General features: G+C 44.8%; 1 protein-coding gene across 1 annotated transcript; it reads left to right on the forward strand.

The window, feature by feature from the left end:
• The first annotated feature begins 11202 nt into the window (after positions 1-11202).
• Positions 11203-15317, forward strand: LOC146185528 (uncharacterized). Its single transcript, XM_084605548.1, has 3 exons — positions 11203-11349; positions 14732-14821; positions 15129-15317. Exons 1-3 carry the CDS (start codon positions 11203-11205, stop codon positions 15315-15317), a joined length of 426 nt encoding a protein of 141 aa, XP_084461674.1.
• The last annotated feature ends 1007 nt before the right edge of the window (positions 15318-16324 follow it).

Here is a 16324-nt window from a genome sequence, read left to right on the forward strand (position 1 = left end):
GCCGTCTCCCCATGCGAATCATTGTTCACAAAGATGCACTATCCCATAAAATAGGGTGAACACTTAGGTCGTGCTGTAGCGCCTACCATGCGAAGCTTTAGCATCCCACTAATTTTCTCTTCAGAAACTCTATGTAATGTAATGTAATGTAGAAACATTACATGTTTATACAAAGAGGCAAATGTAAGTTAAATATTTCACAGGAATTTAACTTTTAAGTGGGGCGTGTATTCTTAAAACATGTCTACTGTTTTTCATGCCACTATTAAGGAAGTGAAGAAAGGTATTTTCGCTTCTATAAGATTTTTCGATTCTTTTGTAGGGCGAGTTTCTTGATGAGATCTTCAATTTTTCCCGCCTGAGAATGTCATTCTCCGCTCTCAACTGCAGAACATTTATGAGATGGCTGTCAGCTATGAGCCGTCATAATCTATAATTATAATGTATTGTTTTTGTTGCAGCTTTCTCTGCTTAAGCTTGGAATAATAAAATGACAACTGACCTCAACAGCAGTAACAATAGAGGTCAGTCGTTTGCCAGCTAGAACGAGCTGACTCCCAACTGACAGCCAGCTAGAACTCGTTGATTTCACTGGATCACCAAATGGGACTCGCTGACTTACAGCTTGTAGATACTTGGAGCCATTTATTTATAGTTGAGTGACAACTGGCACCAGCTGAAATCAGATAAATCCAGTTAAAGTCAGCTAAACCAAATTGGATTTTTATCTATTTTGGACTAGTACGAAATTGTGTACTTTGACTGGCGAACTATGAGGGTTAATTTAAGGGGAAGCATACAACGCAAGAAACAGCTTTTGAATCCTTCGACATTGAAATACACAAGCTCTACTTTTAATCATGGCAAATCAGACAAAATATTATTTGGAAAATTTTTTTATCACACAGCCTCGAAATCTGTAATTTTTTTCCGCTCTCGTGTGGCCCTTAGAATGGAGGGCCCGGTCATTTTAACCCCTTGAATCCTGGATTATCTAATCCGGGTCGTGACAATTGCCTTAGAAGTCGGCGAGCGCCACGAGCTCATGGCCATTTGATTGGCTACACCCTAGCTCCCACAGTTATAGTACTTAATGACGACGGAAATAAGCTTTATTTTCCTCCTCCTTATATTTTAATGGTATAAGCAAAAAAAAAAAAACTCAAAATGAAAGGGGCAGTAAAGGCTGTACCGCGTCTGGTTTTTCAGCAAACGTTAAGGGTCGTAATAATTTGTTTAAACGACCTTTATTGCCTCAGGGCGTCAAACGTGTGTGTGATGAAAGATTAGGCTGAATAAATTGATAGAACTTTTTTGCTGATTTTATGAAGTCTAGGAACGAGCGATAAATTTGGCCCTGCGTGGATAATTTGGTCCCTCCCACTGTGTGTCGGATTCTCGTATGTTTCAGTGCTGGGCAGTTCCGCGGCAAGTTGTGAATGTCAGCTTCAATATTTTCGGATGTGCCTATCGGTCATCCTGGGCGAGGATATAAACGTCAGAAATTGAGGCCTCAGTCAGGGCCACCCCGAACCGGATCCTCCAAGGCGCAACTTCCTTTTCCCGGGTGAGACCGCGGTGGGCGGTCACCGAGCACGGAGGGACAAAAGAACGTGTGCGGCGCCGAATGTTTTCCTTTCTTGATGAATGAGAGTAGTGTACTGTCCAAATTAAGGAGCCGAGAGAATGATGAGCCTGATGTCACCTGACGGGTCACCACATCTAAATTGCTTTAAAAAGTCAGTAGGTCCCGACAGACCCACTCAATACGCACAGACTGCGGAATGCGTGCCGTGAACTGTTGGGTGTTTTGTACATTGCTAGGCAGCGGCAGAGACGTCGGAGCAACCCTACTGCTAGAAGGGCGTCAGTACGGATGCGATCGTGGGCCACGGGTGGCATAGTTGTTTCGACGGCCACGGAGCAGAGTGCGCCTCTTAAACTGCAATGAGCTAATCACAAAATGATGTAGGTGGTTCCGTAAGTTCAAAGACATATGTCTTATGAAGGTCAGGTCTGCACGGACTGTTCATGCTTCGGAACCTTGACAGCTTGCAGCCACATAAGCAACATTGAAACCTGAGGCACGAGAGCCTCTGCTTTTCACATTTCTGGCGAAGCGACGGTGCCGGGTTGGTAGACGTTGGTTTGCAATCATTCGACCGCTTGTTTCATCACGACCGGCTTTACGGTCGTGGCTTTCATTGAGCTGCATAGACTTTCAAGGAAGGAGAACTGGCGCTGGAGGCTGAAGAATGGAGTGTGCAGTTGCAAATTCCACCAGTGCTTGGGCGGAGTGCGATAGACTGGCATTAAGGCTGCGAGCATCACGGCGCTGCTGCACTGGCTCATCGATGGTGTTGAGCTGCGCGTTCTCTTGTAGAGCCACGACAGGTGTTATGCGCGGAAGGTGTGTAATGGTCCTCATAGCCTCTCGGCCCACGGCTTCAAGGCGATCCCAATGTGCTTGTGCCAGATGTTGCTTCTGTCAGAGTTACGCGAGAGCAACCTGCATGGCTATAGCTTGGGTGCGGCTTCAAAGTAAAGATATGGCTTTTGCGCATAGTAGTTTACTCTATGGTTTCAGCTTTATTTATGCCATAGAGAAATATCACTTCACGTATGAGCACCCCTTGCCTCTCGTCGTTGATCATTCTCATTCTGGTGTAGAAGACTTCTAGTGGTATGACATCGTCTCTACGTCGAACTATGGGGCACACCGCCGTCACAACGTTCGAACGAACCTTCTACCCTAGCAACTCGCTGTTGTCGTTCGCCTCTACCAATTACCGAGTTATCTGTATTCTTTTTCTTCTTTTTCTTATTCTTTCTTCGCTCTTCGGACCGGGACGGCGAAATGGCGAGACTATGGCCATTGGAGCTCTCGCTACAAAACGCCCTCACCAATTGGCGTGCAAGAGTCGGTCCAGCCACTCGTTAAGGAACGATTCTTCTAATTAAACCCAAATTCTTAATGACTTGAATTTTTCCTTGAGAAAGCCACGCAGTCGCTGGCCCTGATAGGAGAATCATGAAGTCCTGAGTGTATATGGTCAGATTTTCTTGTAATGGATTGCCTAATAGACAGAAACGAACTGCACTTGCTGGAAGTTTATGACGTCCGTAGCAATTGGAGAGCGATGTACATGTAGTTTTGTTCAAAGAAAACTTAAGTTGAATTGATGAAGCGTAATCATTGGTATAATTCATGGCTGACTGAAAAAAAGCCTCCTTAGTAGGCAGGCCTTGGTGAATGCTCCACACCGCGATGTCATCGGCTTATTAAAACTTAATTCAATGCTGTCAGGCTAAAAAGTATTTTCTAGAATAGATTATATTCCTTTTTAATTGTGGGCGTCCTTCACTTGCCTGATACTTTCTGCGCTATCAATTTATTTTTTGTTGTATAAGATAGCTTTACTACTGTCTCTCCTCGGAACCAGTGCAGCAAAGGGCGCCGCGTATCACTGTAAAACTCATATTGGATCCATAATAAGGCATTGGGCTTGCTTTATGTAACATACACTCACTACACACTCTGCGATGGTTTCTAGTTTATCGAGAGAAGAAAATGCATGATTGAAATTCGGGGCATTATTTCAAGGCCACAGCAATCTAAAAATGTCTTTTTTCCCACCTTTCTTAGCTATACTTGGAATATAATTACACATCTTTTCCACCTCACGTCATCAGTTCCGAGGCCCCAGCATACGGAAGCATGTTTGGGCTCCTTATCAGCCGGCAACAATTTCGGTTTCATTGCCCCCCCCCCCCCTCCCCGCCAAACAAAACAAAACAACTAGAACGGTTTAACGCTACTATATATGTAGCGAAAGCATTAGCTGCGGGTTCTAGTTCACTATAGCTGCGGGTGATCGAGCGTTCTTCTTCTTCTTCTTCTTCTTCTTCTTCTTCTTCTTCTTCTTCTTCTTCTTCTTCTTCTTCTTCTTCTTCTTCTTCTTCTTCTTCTTCTTCTTCTTCTTCTTCTTCTTCTTCTTCTTCTTCTACTTCTTTCTTCTTCTTCTTCTTCTCTCTTCTTCTTCTTCTTCTTCTTCTTCTTCTTTCTTCTTTATCTTCTTCTTCTTCTTCTTCTTCTTCTTCTTCTTCTTCTTCTTCTTCTTCTTCTTCTTTCTCTTTCTTCTTCTTCTTCTTCTTCTTCTTCTATCTTCTTCTTTCTTCTTCTTCTTCTTCTTCTCTTCTTCTTCTTCTTCTTCTTCTTCTTCTTCTTCTTCTTCTTCTTCTTCTTCTTCTTCTTCTTCTTCTTCTTCTTCTTCTTCTTCTTCTTCTTCTTCTTCTTCTTCTTTCTCTTCTTCTTCTTCTTCTTCTCTTCTTCTTCTTCTTCTTCTTCTTCTTCTTCTTCTTCTTCTTCGCAATTAGAAAGCGGCTCTCGCGTATGCGCATAAACGGGCGGGGCACACTCACGCGAAACTCTGCTCTGACCCGCGTAGTGTAGCTTTACGGTATAAAACTGTCACCACGAAACCCCGGCTGACGAGTAGGATTAGTTGGGGAGAAGTTCGAAGGTTAAGTAGCAACTATAGGAAATGTCAAAGGGAAAAGGATGAGCTGTCTGTCTACGGTATTGTTTTACGCCAACTGCACGAACATCGATTAGTGCAGACGTGGCGAGCATCAGCAGCTCGCATCACACCGAGGACACCCCCATGCTCAATCCTAGCAATTCTGTGCACCACTGCAGATACTACGACAATTTAGAGGCGTGCCTTTTCGTATAGTTCGAGTTAGTTATAAACTTGACCCTGACATTTATTAGCCTAAACTTTTGTAATACTTGCCAATATTTTGCATGTGCTGCAAGTTACTCAGGAACGGGCTTGTGTAGGCTGTGGAATACCTCTAGAACAATAACGTTGATTGCAATGCAATGCGCATCCAATTCACAGACATTTATTTTCAGACACGCAGCTCGTACACATTCGATAGTTTCTATCGGTCAGAATGAGCTCTCCGTTCACTGAAGCACTGCACACAACTATGACGTCTGACATAAGACACGGCAGCGAAGCCGACGCGGGAAGGCGGCAATAACGAAGCCCGGAATGTGCGCTGATTGCACCCTATCCGAGCACTTCGGTCGCGCTAAGCAGATTTAAAACCACTCGGCGTCGATCAAGGGGGTGGGATTACCGGGCAGCTCCCATTGCTGGAGCCGTTCACCACATGTCGTTACGGCGCGGCGACAGGACAGCAGGTAGCAAACCACCACGTGTCACGCCCATTATCAGCAGGTATATAAAGAGACTAGATGGGGTGGGCTCTGCAAGATCTCCACGGCTTCAGCACAGCGCAGGTGAGCGACCATGTCCCGTACAGGGCTACTTCTGTTAAAACCTTACTATATAGCTTATGCTTGGAGACTTCTGCAATGCACATTGTCGCCTATCTTACATTTCCTACTGCCAAAAGGAAAAATAATTCGAATTGTATTTGTTCCTCCGCCTTTAATTTTCTTTGTCTTTTCTCTTTGTAACTTCCTGCAAAAAAGGGTGCATCTATTTCAGCCGTCCTACGCTAGCATATATGCTAACAATTAGTATTTGAAAACAGTGTGCCATCCTTTTTAGCAACTCGGTACTCATTTGGGGTGTGCGGTGCGTGGTGGGTAGTAGGCCAACAGTGTTATTCGGGATCCACCTAAGTTTCAGCCATAAATGGAACTCAATTAGAACTTGTCACAATTTTTCGTTTCTGACTGGAAGTCATTTGGAATCAGATTAATACTCTAGGTATGATGAGAGCCATAGAATATTTTCTTTCCAACCCTAAGGGGTGTCCCGTGGGAAACGGAAGGTAATGCGAGCTTTTATTAGTGACCGACCACTTCCTTGAGGTATAAAAAAAGATAAGGCTAGAATAAATTTTTCTTAGACAACTCTGAATAAAATGAAAAAAAAAAAAAATCATGGATGTGCAAAAATGTTCGAACAGAACCCAGTAAAGAAAAAATGTGCCTCAGATGGAAGACAACGGGGTTTTCTGTTATTGTTCCCAAGTTCAGAGACTTGGGAACAATAACAGAGGTCATTATGGCTGCGAAAATATTCAGTAGTAATATTGTGTTCGTATGTGTTTCTGTATTATTCTTTCCAAACTCCCCTTTACTCAATAAAGACATGGGCAGCTGTATAGGGCTAAATTTATGCTTGTCGAAAAAAAACCGCAGAGAGCTTGCGCGCACGCAACGGCGGTCACAGCTCGCTCCGACCAGTTCACGAGAAAAGGCGGTCACCGTGCGACAGCAGACATCTGCTGTCTACTCTGCTCCAGCACTTAATCTGGGTCTTAGCCTGTACAATATCCAACAAGCCGTAAAGTGCTGTACCCTTGCTGCCGACTTTAAAAAGTTTCTGAACTGCAGAGTTGCCGGTTGTCCCCGTACCTCTATCTTAACGTGCTATATCTTTAAGAATGCCTAACAACAGCCGCTATCTTATTCACTAAGTTACTAGAAAGGTAGTTAGCGGGCATAGCTCAGAACAGGCATTCCTTCTGAACCAGAAAGCTTCTCTCGGTGCTGTAATAGCGTGGCTCAATTAACTGTTTATAACACCCAAACTCCATTACCCGGGAAGGTTACAGGAACCAACAATCCACCATGCCAGACATCACAGTGGGCCGCGGACTGCGAGAGGTCACCTGGCAAGTTACAGATCAAAAATTGCTCAGCGACCATTACATTATTAACGTCACTGTCCCTAGCCGTACCCGTCCGCGTAAACGTAAAATTTCCCACACAAACGGGAATACCTTTCGCACTATACGCGACACCTCTCATACTACTGGCAGTCTTCAGAGCTGGACAAAAGCCCTCAAACATGCTCAGAAACAAGCTACGCAGGAAAGTTCCACTTCAGCCCCGTCAGATAATTCGGACCCTTACCTTGTACGCATCTGGAAGAGGCGGAAACGACTCTTGCGCACTCTTCGCACTCAGCCCAACAATGCTCGCCTCTCCGACCGAGTCACCGAATTGACGCGACAGGTTAAAGAACACTGCGTTACACTTGACACCAATCAATGGAACAAAATTTGTAACACCATTAACGGCACACTAAATCAAAAAAGAACCTGGTATTTACTCAGAGAACTACTCGGGCCTCAACCGGCGCCTGTTCCCACTCTCGAGAAGCACTATTCTCAACTAGACGCGGATGCCTTAACAGCCCAACTCCGCGATCTCTACATTCCTCCTCCCCTACCCAGCCTTTATACTCCGTACACTGGTGCTTACAATGTAGAACTCGATCAGCCGTTTACCCTCTGGGATCCCGACTGGGCGCTAGAACAGCTAAAGCGGAAGTCAGTCCCAGGTGAAGACCAGATTACATACTCACTCATTCGAAATCCATCTGACAAGAACAAAGAACATTTTCTGAGCATTATAAACTTACATTGAGAAGAAAGCACACTCCCAGCATCTTGGAAACAATCACTTATAACCCTACTTCCAAAGCCAGGCAAAAAAACTGCGCTTCAAAACCTCCGCCTAGTTTCTTTAACATCATGCCTGGGAAAAACCATGGAGCGGATGGTGCTCAATCGGCTCGAGACTCATCTTGAATCCATAGATTTCTTTCAGTTCAGTTCAGGCGTTCAGTCGTGTCCGACTCTTCGTGACCCTATGGACCATGTCACGCCATGCTTTCCGGTCTCTCACTATCTTCTTAACATCACATAGCTTTTGTTTTTTTTACCGGGTTTCGAACTGACCACCTCCCGCAGCCGAGACGGGCGCTCTAACCACTAGGCTGCGGATTACTTGCCTCAACAAATTGGCTTCCGAAATGGTGTGTCTACTCAGGACCTATATTTTCTCCTCATGCACGAATTTGACCCTCCGCCCACTTCCCAGATTCAAGCCATAGTGGCCCTTGATGTGCGAAAAGCTTTTGATAACCTTGCCCACGATCCTCTATTAAACATCCTTGCCTCTACTGGCTGTGGTCCAAAGATGTATGGCTACCTCACAGCATTTCTCCGCGACCGTACGGCCAAGTTCCGTCTTCCCGATTCGATATCTGATCCTTTCCCCCTCACACGTGGTACTCCTCAGGGCGCTATTCTGTCACCCACCCTTTTTAACCTTGGAATGGCTCCCCTATCTCGTACTTTAGCGTCTATCCCAAACCTAAAATATACATTCTATGCAGATGACCTTACTCTTTGGTGCACTTCTGGGTCTCCTGGAGCAGTAGAGGAGACCCTACAGCAAGGTATCGATGCAGTCGTTAGTTACCTTGATAAAGTAGGGCTATCTCCCGCACCCGAAAAATCCGAATTGCTGCTGATTGCAAAAACTCGCTATCAACGCCAACATAACCAGCTGATCAATCACACAATGGCAGGTCACCCCATCCCTCGTGTATCATCCTGCCGGATCCTCGGACTTCATATCCATGAGTCAAGCAATCAGGCCAATGTATCTACAACCGTTAAAGTTTGCAATCAGCTTACGCATCTAGTTCGCCGCATAGTCAATAAGCACGCCGGGCTACGCGAGGGTCAAGTCAGGCAGCTTGTCCACGCATTAGCACTTAGCAAAATTTTATATACGATTCCTTACCTTACACTAACTTGTCGCCAAAGACATCAGATTGAGGTTGCGCTTCACATATTGTACAAGGCCGCCCTTAACGTCCCTATACATACGTCCACGGAGCGCCTATACTCTACGGGACTGTTCTTGCCCCTTGGAAACTTCATACAACAACATCGCGACCGGCAAATGGCACGTCTTTCTAGCACCAAACAAGGAAATTAGATACTACAGCAGGTTGCACTCAAACCTATAGACCTCCCTATAATTACCCTTCCTTCTTCGCTCCTGGATAACCTCCCAATAATCACCATTCCAAAAAACGTTGCATCCGACACTAACACAGGCAGACGTTCCGCTCGCGTTTCCAACCATGTTCACCCAACAGATTCCTACACAGATGCATCACGAACTAACGTCGGAGCGGCTGCTTACTCAATTCAGAGCTGTAGCGATGTAGTGACGCATACCCTCGGTCCTTACATAGATCCTCCTCCTACAGCGACTCTCGAGACCCTACCAATAGTTACCTGTATTCAAGACCTCGCACAAGCACCCCCTAACACTTCAGGATATACCATATACACTGATTCAATACAAGCTATACGCGCCATTCACACGGGTCGCATTCCTGAAGAACTACACGATGATCTACACAGAGCTCTTACCAAACTACGTCCCCACACTGTAACACTGAGGTGGATTCCTGGTCACGCTGGAATCCCAGGCAATGAGGTAGTGCATCGCCTCGCCCGCGAACTTCAACACCGGGCGCCTGGGATTCCTTGGCCTTATCCACCAACGTGGGACACTACTCTTCACTACAAAAAGAAATCAACGTTCACTACGACAACATTAGAGAAACTCTCCGTACACTTCCTCTTCCTGATAAATCTCTCACTACCACGCAAATCCGCATTCTTAGACGCATAGAACTAAATACACTGCTTACTCCTGCCCGATCTTTTCTATACAGAATCATACATTCCCCTGCATGCCCAAGTTGCCCAGAACACTATGCAAACTTGGAGCATTGCATCTTTTCATGCCCTGTCGCCCTCAATCTCCTCACTTTCCACACCCTCCTCCCCCAACGTGGCGGGCTTGGTTAGCCTCTGACCAGCTGCAAAATCAGTTGGCCTTGGTGACCCTGGCCCATGACATTCTTAACGCTTAATGTAATGCGTTAAATAAAGTTGTTTCCTCCTCCTCCTCCACATGAAATTTGAAAGGGCGGCACCAATACAAGAGGTAGCGCCGCGGCATTCATTACACGGACGTGTTAGCATGGAAACTGGTTGGCTGTAGATCAGCGTCTAGTATACCTTAGCAGCGGCGGTCACAGCTGACCAGCGTGCCGAAGTTAGCCACTCATACACTGAATGCCCTTTCGGTCAGTCCCCATAGGAAGTTGGAGAACAATGATTTCCTTCAAGGATAACGTGGCGGTTCGCTTTCGGCTAGGCTGCTTGTCCGCTGTCGTAATGTAGATCACTTGTTGGTTGGTTCACAGGAAGGGAAAGGTGCACTATCTGTCGCACTTGCTCTGTTGACACCTGAACCGCGCTGTAAGGTAAGAAAGAAAGGGGGAGTGAAGGTGGAAACAGAGAAATGGGAGGCGTAGTGGAGGGCTACGGAGTAATTTCGACCACCTGGGGATCTTTAACTTGTGCTGCAGGTATTAAAAGATCTTCAGGAGGTCGAAATTACTCCGGAGCCCTCTACTACGGCATCCCCATCTCTCTCTTTCCGCTTTCACTCCCATCTTCCTCCCTTCCCTTACGCGCAGTTCAGGTGTCCACAGAACAAGAGGGACAAATACAGCGCCTTTCCTTTCCTGTGAACAATTATTATTTTATATTATTATTATTATTATTATTATTATTATTATTATTATTATTATTATTATTATTATTATTATTATTATTATTATTATTATTATTATTATTAATATTATTATTATTATTATTATTATTATTATTATCATCACCTTCTATGGAGTCACTCAGGTGGCTCCTTGCATTGTTTTAGGCTAGCAATATCACTGTGTTTTTATATGGCAGTAACACTTTCACAACTATTTTATATGTACCCAAGATGCTTTACGGAACGTGACAGTTTTGGGAAAAGTCGTTCCGGGCTAGAGTCTGACTAAAAAAAAAATATATATAGCACGTGAAACTTCAACCACTCCACAGGTCGCAGTTTGGCTGCGAAACGCCTGCTTGCTCGTCCTGACATCATTGATTTTAATGCTGTGGTCTTTTCTTTATATGATGTTGTTGCGATGTCTGAAGAAAGGGTGTTTGGCAGTGTGCCTGTCAGAAGGAATTTCAAATGAAGCACGATTCAAAGAAATGGTCGTGAACAACATCTATTCCTAAATTTTCACAAAACTCGCGTCATGTAGATGCTATTAGATTTCGTTCCTAGTCTACACTGACTTTTATTTTATTAGACTGATTTAATGAGAGCTGCGTAAATAAGTCCTAAAATATATCGCGACTGTGTTTCTGGGGCCAGTGGAAACAGCGCATCAGCGTTCAATACCACCTCTATTATTGTTCCTTTCCGTCAACAAATGAACACCTCTGGCACTGTTAGAACTTTGTAAATGTACCTGTGGTGTTTGCAGGTCAGCCGTCATGCGGGAGGTAGTATGGTGCGGACCAATTCTGGCCCTGTTGATAGCACTGCTGTCTCTGCCCGCCGTCCATGCTCAATACATGCAGCTCTACGGGGCTAATCCCGATCTCTACTCAAGGAACCTGCAGCGCAGCATCTCCACCATGGTACGGTGTTCCCACTTTGGGATATGTTTACGAGGCACCTAAACTCTTTCGGTATTGCTGAAAAGGGTCATATAATCTTCACTCACACTGTCTACAGTGTTTGGGACTACTAGTGATGGAGAAGACCATTTTGTGGCAATAATACACGATCTCGCGCAGTGAGCGTTAAAGAGATACTTCAGGTAACATTAGGAGGCCGACTTCTATACTGCAATTAGAGCTAGCGTGCCTAAGCTGACTAAACTCGGATCGTTTCTTGCACAAAGTCAGCGGAAAGCGCTTTGCTCCTCGTTTTGTTGCTCGATCCTCGGAAGCTGTGAACGTTTCAAGTTTCTCAGCTTCGGTGCCTAACATGCCCGCTCGCCTGTTTCCCAGGAACGCTGCATGTACGCTGCACGCTGCATAGGCGACGCGCTGGAATGTTGTCACTCTCTGCACTCGCTCGTGCCCGGAAAATTTTGAACTAGAATCCAAACCATGCAGCTGCCGGATCATCGAAGGAGGGTTGCAAATGTAGTTTTCCTCAAGGTTCTAGCAGTAGTTCAGCGCGAGTAACTAAGGCGCATATGTCATACGCTTCTGAAAGGTGCAAAGCATCGAAGAATGCCTATCTGTGCGCCGCAGCCTTAGAGAAAAAGCAAAAAAAAAAAAAAAGGTAAATTTCCAGGTCTCATTTTTTTTTTTTCGGGACAAAGTCGTCCACATCAACTGCGAGGCAAGCATTATTGCGTTGCTAATCTACAGTGTATATATCAACAGGGTATAAAGGGAGACTCAGACCGCAAGCCAACATTTCGACAGGAGAACCTGACTAAGCCTGGGCGCCAAGACGAAGACATGTTCTATTTTCGTAGCGTTGGCCTGCGCGCTGAGGTTCCCTCTAAACCCTTGCTCAATTTTCTTTAATATTGCGTGGCCATGTTCTTCAGCATGTTCCACTATAATCCTCAGCATATTATTGACAGCGGCTGAAACCTCATATCCAGCCTAACACGAGTCCTAGAAAGCGCAGGAAGCATGACAGTCAAGCCTTCGCAAAAAGGGAGCTTACGTAAGTACATAAAAATTATATGTAACCCATAAAGAAACAATGTATGTATAAAAAACAATATGCGCTTTAGTAGCACAGGTTCAATTCATTTAATTACCTATGAAATAAGAGATAAATCCGCGGTAAATAGTTGTAGTATCTCTATTTTACCCAGTGAAGTGATACTTAGTGAGTATTGTTATTATTTGCAGCATTTTTATTCGAATTCAATTAGCCTCAGTCGAAAAATTACCTTGAGGTGCGACGCAGGACGAAACTGAATGGAAACACAGTCGTGTGCTATATTTCGATTTTGCAGTACATAACCAAGCTCCCCTCAGGCAGCGCATATGCGTACTTGAACTGGCACGATAATAAATTCGTCTCTTACTGGAGTTTTCATGCCAGCATGCGTGAATATAACGGAATCCGAGTAGAGGCCAAGATGACCAAAATGTTTCACTGCCGGCGCTACCTGCATAGGAATGATGATAATTTTCTAAAAATTCCCATTCCACCAAGGGAAGTATTGCATATCCTGTTCGTGGGAGTAACGTGAGCTAGTTTTAAGCGTATAGTATCGATTCTTTAGCGAAAAAAGCACTGCATATTCTCTTGTACTGCTATTGAGCTCCCTGCTTTTAGATTTCTAGTTAGTACTCTGCTAGTGGCGCTGCTCACGTCATGTAAAAATCAATATTTCAAATTTTCATCAAAACTTTCTTTTCGAAGCAGCAGCTTATTGCCGGTTGATGAAGTGATGAATTACTGCAGTTTCTTGAGAAAGGAAATGGTTTATAAAAACTCCGATGCATTTCAACGTAGATTATAATGTGCACAGCTCTTACTTACCTGGGTGAGCACGGCTGGAGGTAACGTGTGACTGACTTGGGTTATTTTATTCTCCGTCACTTGGCCAGGCGACAGGATCGCCGTCATAGAATACCTATATGGTCTGTGCTCGTCGCGATATCTGAATAAACGTTGTTCGCACTTCCGCTTCCACGTTTTACCGGCCCATTTCGAGTATATTTTCACTCCACCAGCTAACAACCCTCAGGTGGAACAGCTGGAGCGATGCCACCACGGTACAGTAGCAGCAGGTAACAGCGAAACATGTGACGTCACACATGCGTGCCACATGCGTGCCACCTGCGCCGCCGGTGCCTGGGGAGCGCTTAGAAAACCCTGAGAATAACGCCATCATCGCCATTATATATCTAATAAAAAGCTCAGCCTTAGGTAATCGCACCTCCTGAATGTCATTTCAATAATTTCCCCCGAGGTCAAATTATCTGTGTATACCTTTCAGGCTGTAAAAGATTTAGATGCTTTTTATATCACCCATCATTATAAAGAATATTGTCACAAGCGGCGTTTGGATTATGCTATTAAAGAAAAGGGCTTATCTCGTGCTGCCTGAGTGGAACTGATTGGGAGAGGGCAGGAAAGTAAATCTTGATAAAGCGAAATGGTGTTAACGAAAACTTTTTGTTTACAATATGTAAAACATTTTCTATCAAATCGCTTGAGCGAAATAATACGCGTTTATTATACGCGCTCATTATTGGTTATTTTATTTCTATGTAAATTATGCACCTCAATGAGCCTAGCAGTAACTATACGTAATGCAGGAAATAGCAATCTACGCACCATGTTCATTTCAAAGGAAAAAAAGCTGGCCTCATTGCTTAGTTCCTTAAATCATATTAATCTCATTAACGTTTTAAGGAAGACCTGCGTTCAGGCGAATAAAGACGCTGTTCAAAACCCTTGCCTCTACTTCGTAACCTCATTTTCGTAACCATTGTTGATGAAAGCAAGGTGGCAGCCTGCAGGTGCAGTTGCAGTCTGTTGACAATTCACCCAATTCTCCTGGTGGACTGCCAATCACTAATATTAAAAAAAAGATGGTGGAAACCTAAACTTCACATTTAAGAATACGAAACAATAGCGTAGGCTACACGTCACATATAAAGCCCCGCTTTAACCGGACTGTATGCACGTGCCTGCGTGGCCTAGGAATAGCGTGAAGGCAAGGGTCCTGACAGGCTGATTCTGATATCACACTCCCATATAAAACGAGAGGCCTGAGATAGCAGCTCCTGCCAAACGTAATATCAAGGAACCTTACCCTACGGCTAGTCAGTGAGCAGCCATGTCAGCTGGCAGATCAGACGCCATGTCAGACGCCATGTCAGACGCCGACGCCGGCTCAGCAAAGCCAGATTTTCGGTGAACAGGGCTTCCGTTAGCGTATTTCCAGAACAAATTCTTCTTAAGTCGCGGTACTCAACCAATGATTTCGTCTGTTTCACACTGCATTTCTTGACGCGTGTCTCTCATATGCAGAGCGGAGCCGAGCTGGCCAGCTTGCTGCAACGGTTGCTCCGAGACGCAGCATTACTTCGAAAGCGCTCTCAAGATAACGGCGACGTGCAGGTAGGTAATTGGCTTCCTTTGATTGGCCCAGTCGATCAGACAGTTTATTTTATAATATGGGGTTAGTATTGAAGAACTTTCTTATACTATAGCTTTACATCCGTGGTTTAAATGTAGACACCAAAAGCAAATAGCTTCTGAAGGCACACTATTAAGATAAACTTAACGAATTCTGCCTCCAAATAGTAGGACACAAAATGTGGAAATGGGTGATCAGGAAATGAAGTAACATATGTGTTGTGTAACTTGTGTACACTTTTGTCCTGCATTGTCACTGATTTTACTCATCTGCCATGCATGCCGTTAGGACACAGTGCCGCCTGGATTTGTCGGTGCCCGTGGTCGGCGTCAAGACGTATTCATGGAGCAACCACCAGGCTTCGTCGGCGCGCGCGGTAAGCGTGCTTTGTCGCTGCCGCTTTTCTTCAGCGGTGCCAGGGACGCTGGCGCCGACACCTCGAGAACTCAGCTGGACCGACCACTCGCCTCGCAATAAATCAACTGGCAACGGGCGTCGACTGTTCCAAAGACGTGTTCGAATGGCTGACATTGCAGCGCATGCTCCACATGAAGACTTGAGGCTCAGACCTCGGCTGAAAAATAATGGTTACGTCCTAATTTCTCTCTCTATCCCGAGAAAACTCTTCGAATAAAAGTGAAGCTGACGTCGTGGTAAAAACATGAGTTGCGTTTTTTTTCTTCCGAGTTTTAACCGCACCCGTTCTCGTACCACGGAGGAAAGTCGCAATGTTAAACATATCTCTGTTTTTAACTTGTACTAGAAGAAGCATAGTTGATATCTCATTGACACCTGATGTGATGGTTCTTTTTGTGTATATCTTATGACATGGCTTGATGCTCTCATTAAGAGTTCACAACATGATCTGTATGTAGTTGAAAATGGCACCACGCTCTAAAAAAAAAAGGGCTGTTGAGTGCATTTTCATAAAATCAGTAAATTTGTTTGCATTTACTTTCGGTACACATCCATGAACCACGCTAAGCACGGCGGGGAGCAAACCACGAATAATATTAATTTTCATTCCTTCCACCGCTGTATCTTAATGTCTGGATAAATCAGTCATTCAAACCTGTAGAGTCCTCTTTGGATTTCAAAGAGGCGCTCGACAGATCGCGGGAACAAAGAGGAAGCGACATTTTACAGCAGCGGTTAGGTCAGAAATGAGATTGCTTATGGCGGCTCATTGACTTGGTTGCCCTGCAAAAGCAAGCATCGGTTTTAGAGAAAGCCGGTTACGGCCTGACGTGCAACTTCTTCGCCTAAGATCGACACACTATTGGCTGGTTCACGCTCGCCCGAAACCAACCAGGAATACACTTGCTGTTCTAGAACGAAGAGTGCTGCTGACATTTAATGCCATTGGTAGGCGTTACAAGCTTTGATATACGTTCTCCGCTCTCAATTACGGTGATGAGAAAGCAGTGCTAATTAAGTTTTTGCATTTTGGATTCTCAATTTATGAGCATTCCAGAGTCACACTT

Source organism: Amblyomma maculatum, chromosome 6, assembly GCF_055883805.1.
Source record: "Amblyomma maculatum isolate TAMU_Amacu chromosome 6, ASM5588380v1, whole genome shotgun sequence".
NCBI lineage: Eukaryota > Metazoa > Arthropoda > Arachnida > Ixodida > Ixodidae > Amblyomma > Amblyomma maculatum.

Bases quoted from the DNA above. Each gene is read 5' to 3' on its own strand.
- LOC146185528 (XM_084605548.1), top strand. From the start codon at position 11,203: ATGCGGGAGGTAGTATGGTGCGGACCAATTCTGGCCCTGTTGATAGCA. The intron at 11,350-14,731 runs GTACGGTGTTCC...TCTCATATGCAG, and splicing joins AGCGCAGCATCTCCACCATG to AGCGGAGCCGAGCTGGCCAG. The intron at 14,822-15,128 runs GTAGGTAATTGG...GCATGCCGTTAG, and splicing joins AAGATAACGGCGACGTGCAG to GACACAGTGCCGCCTGGATT.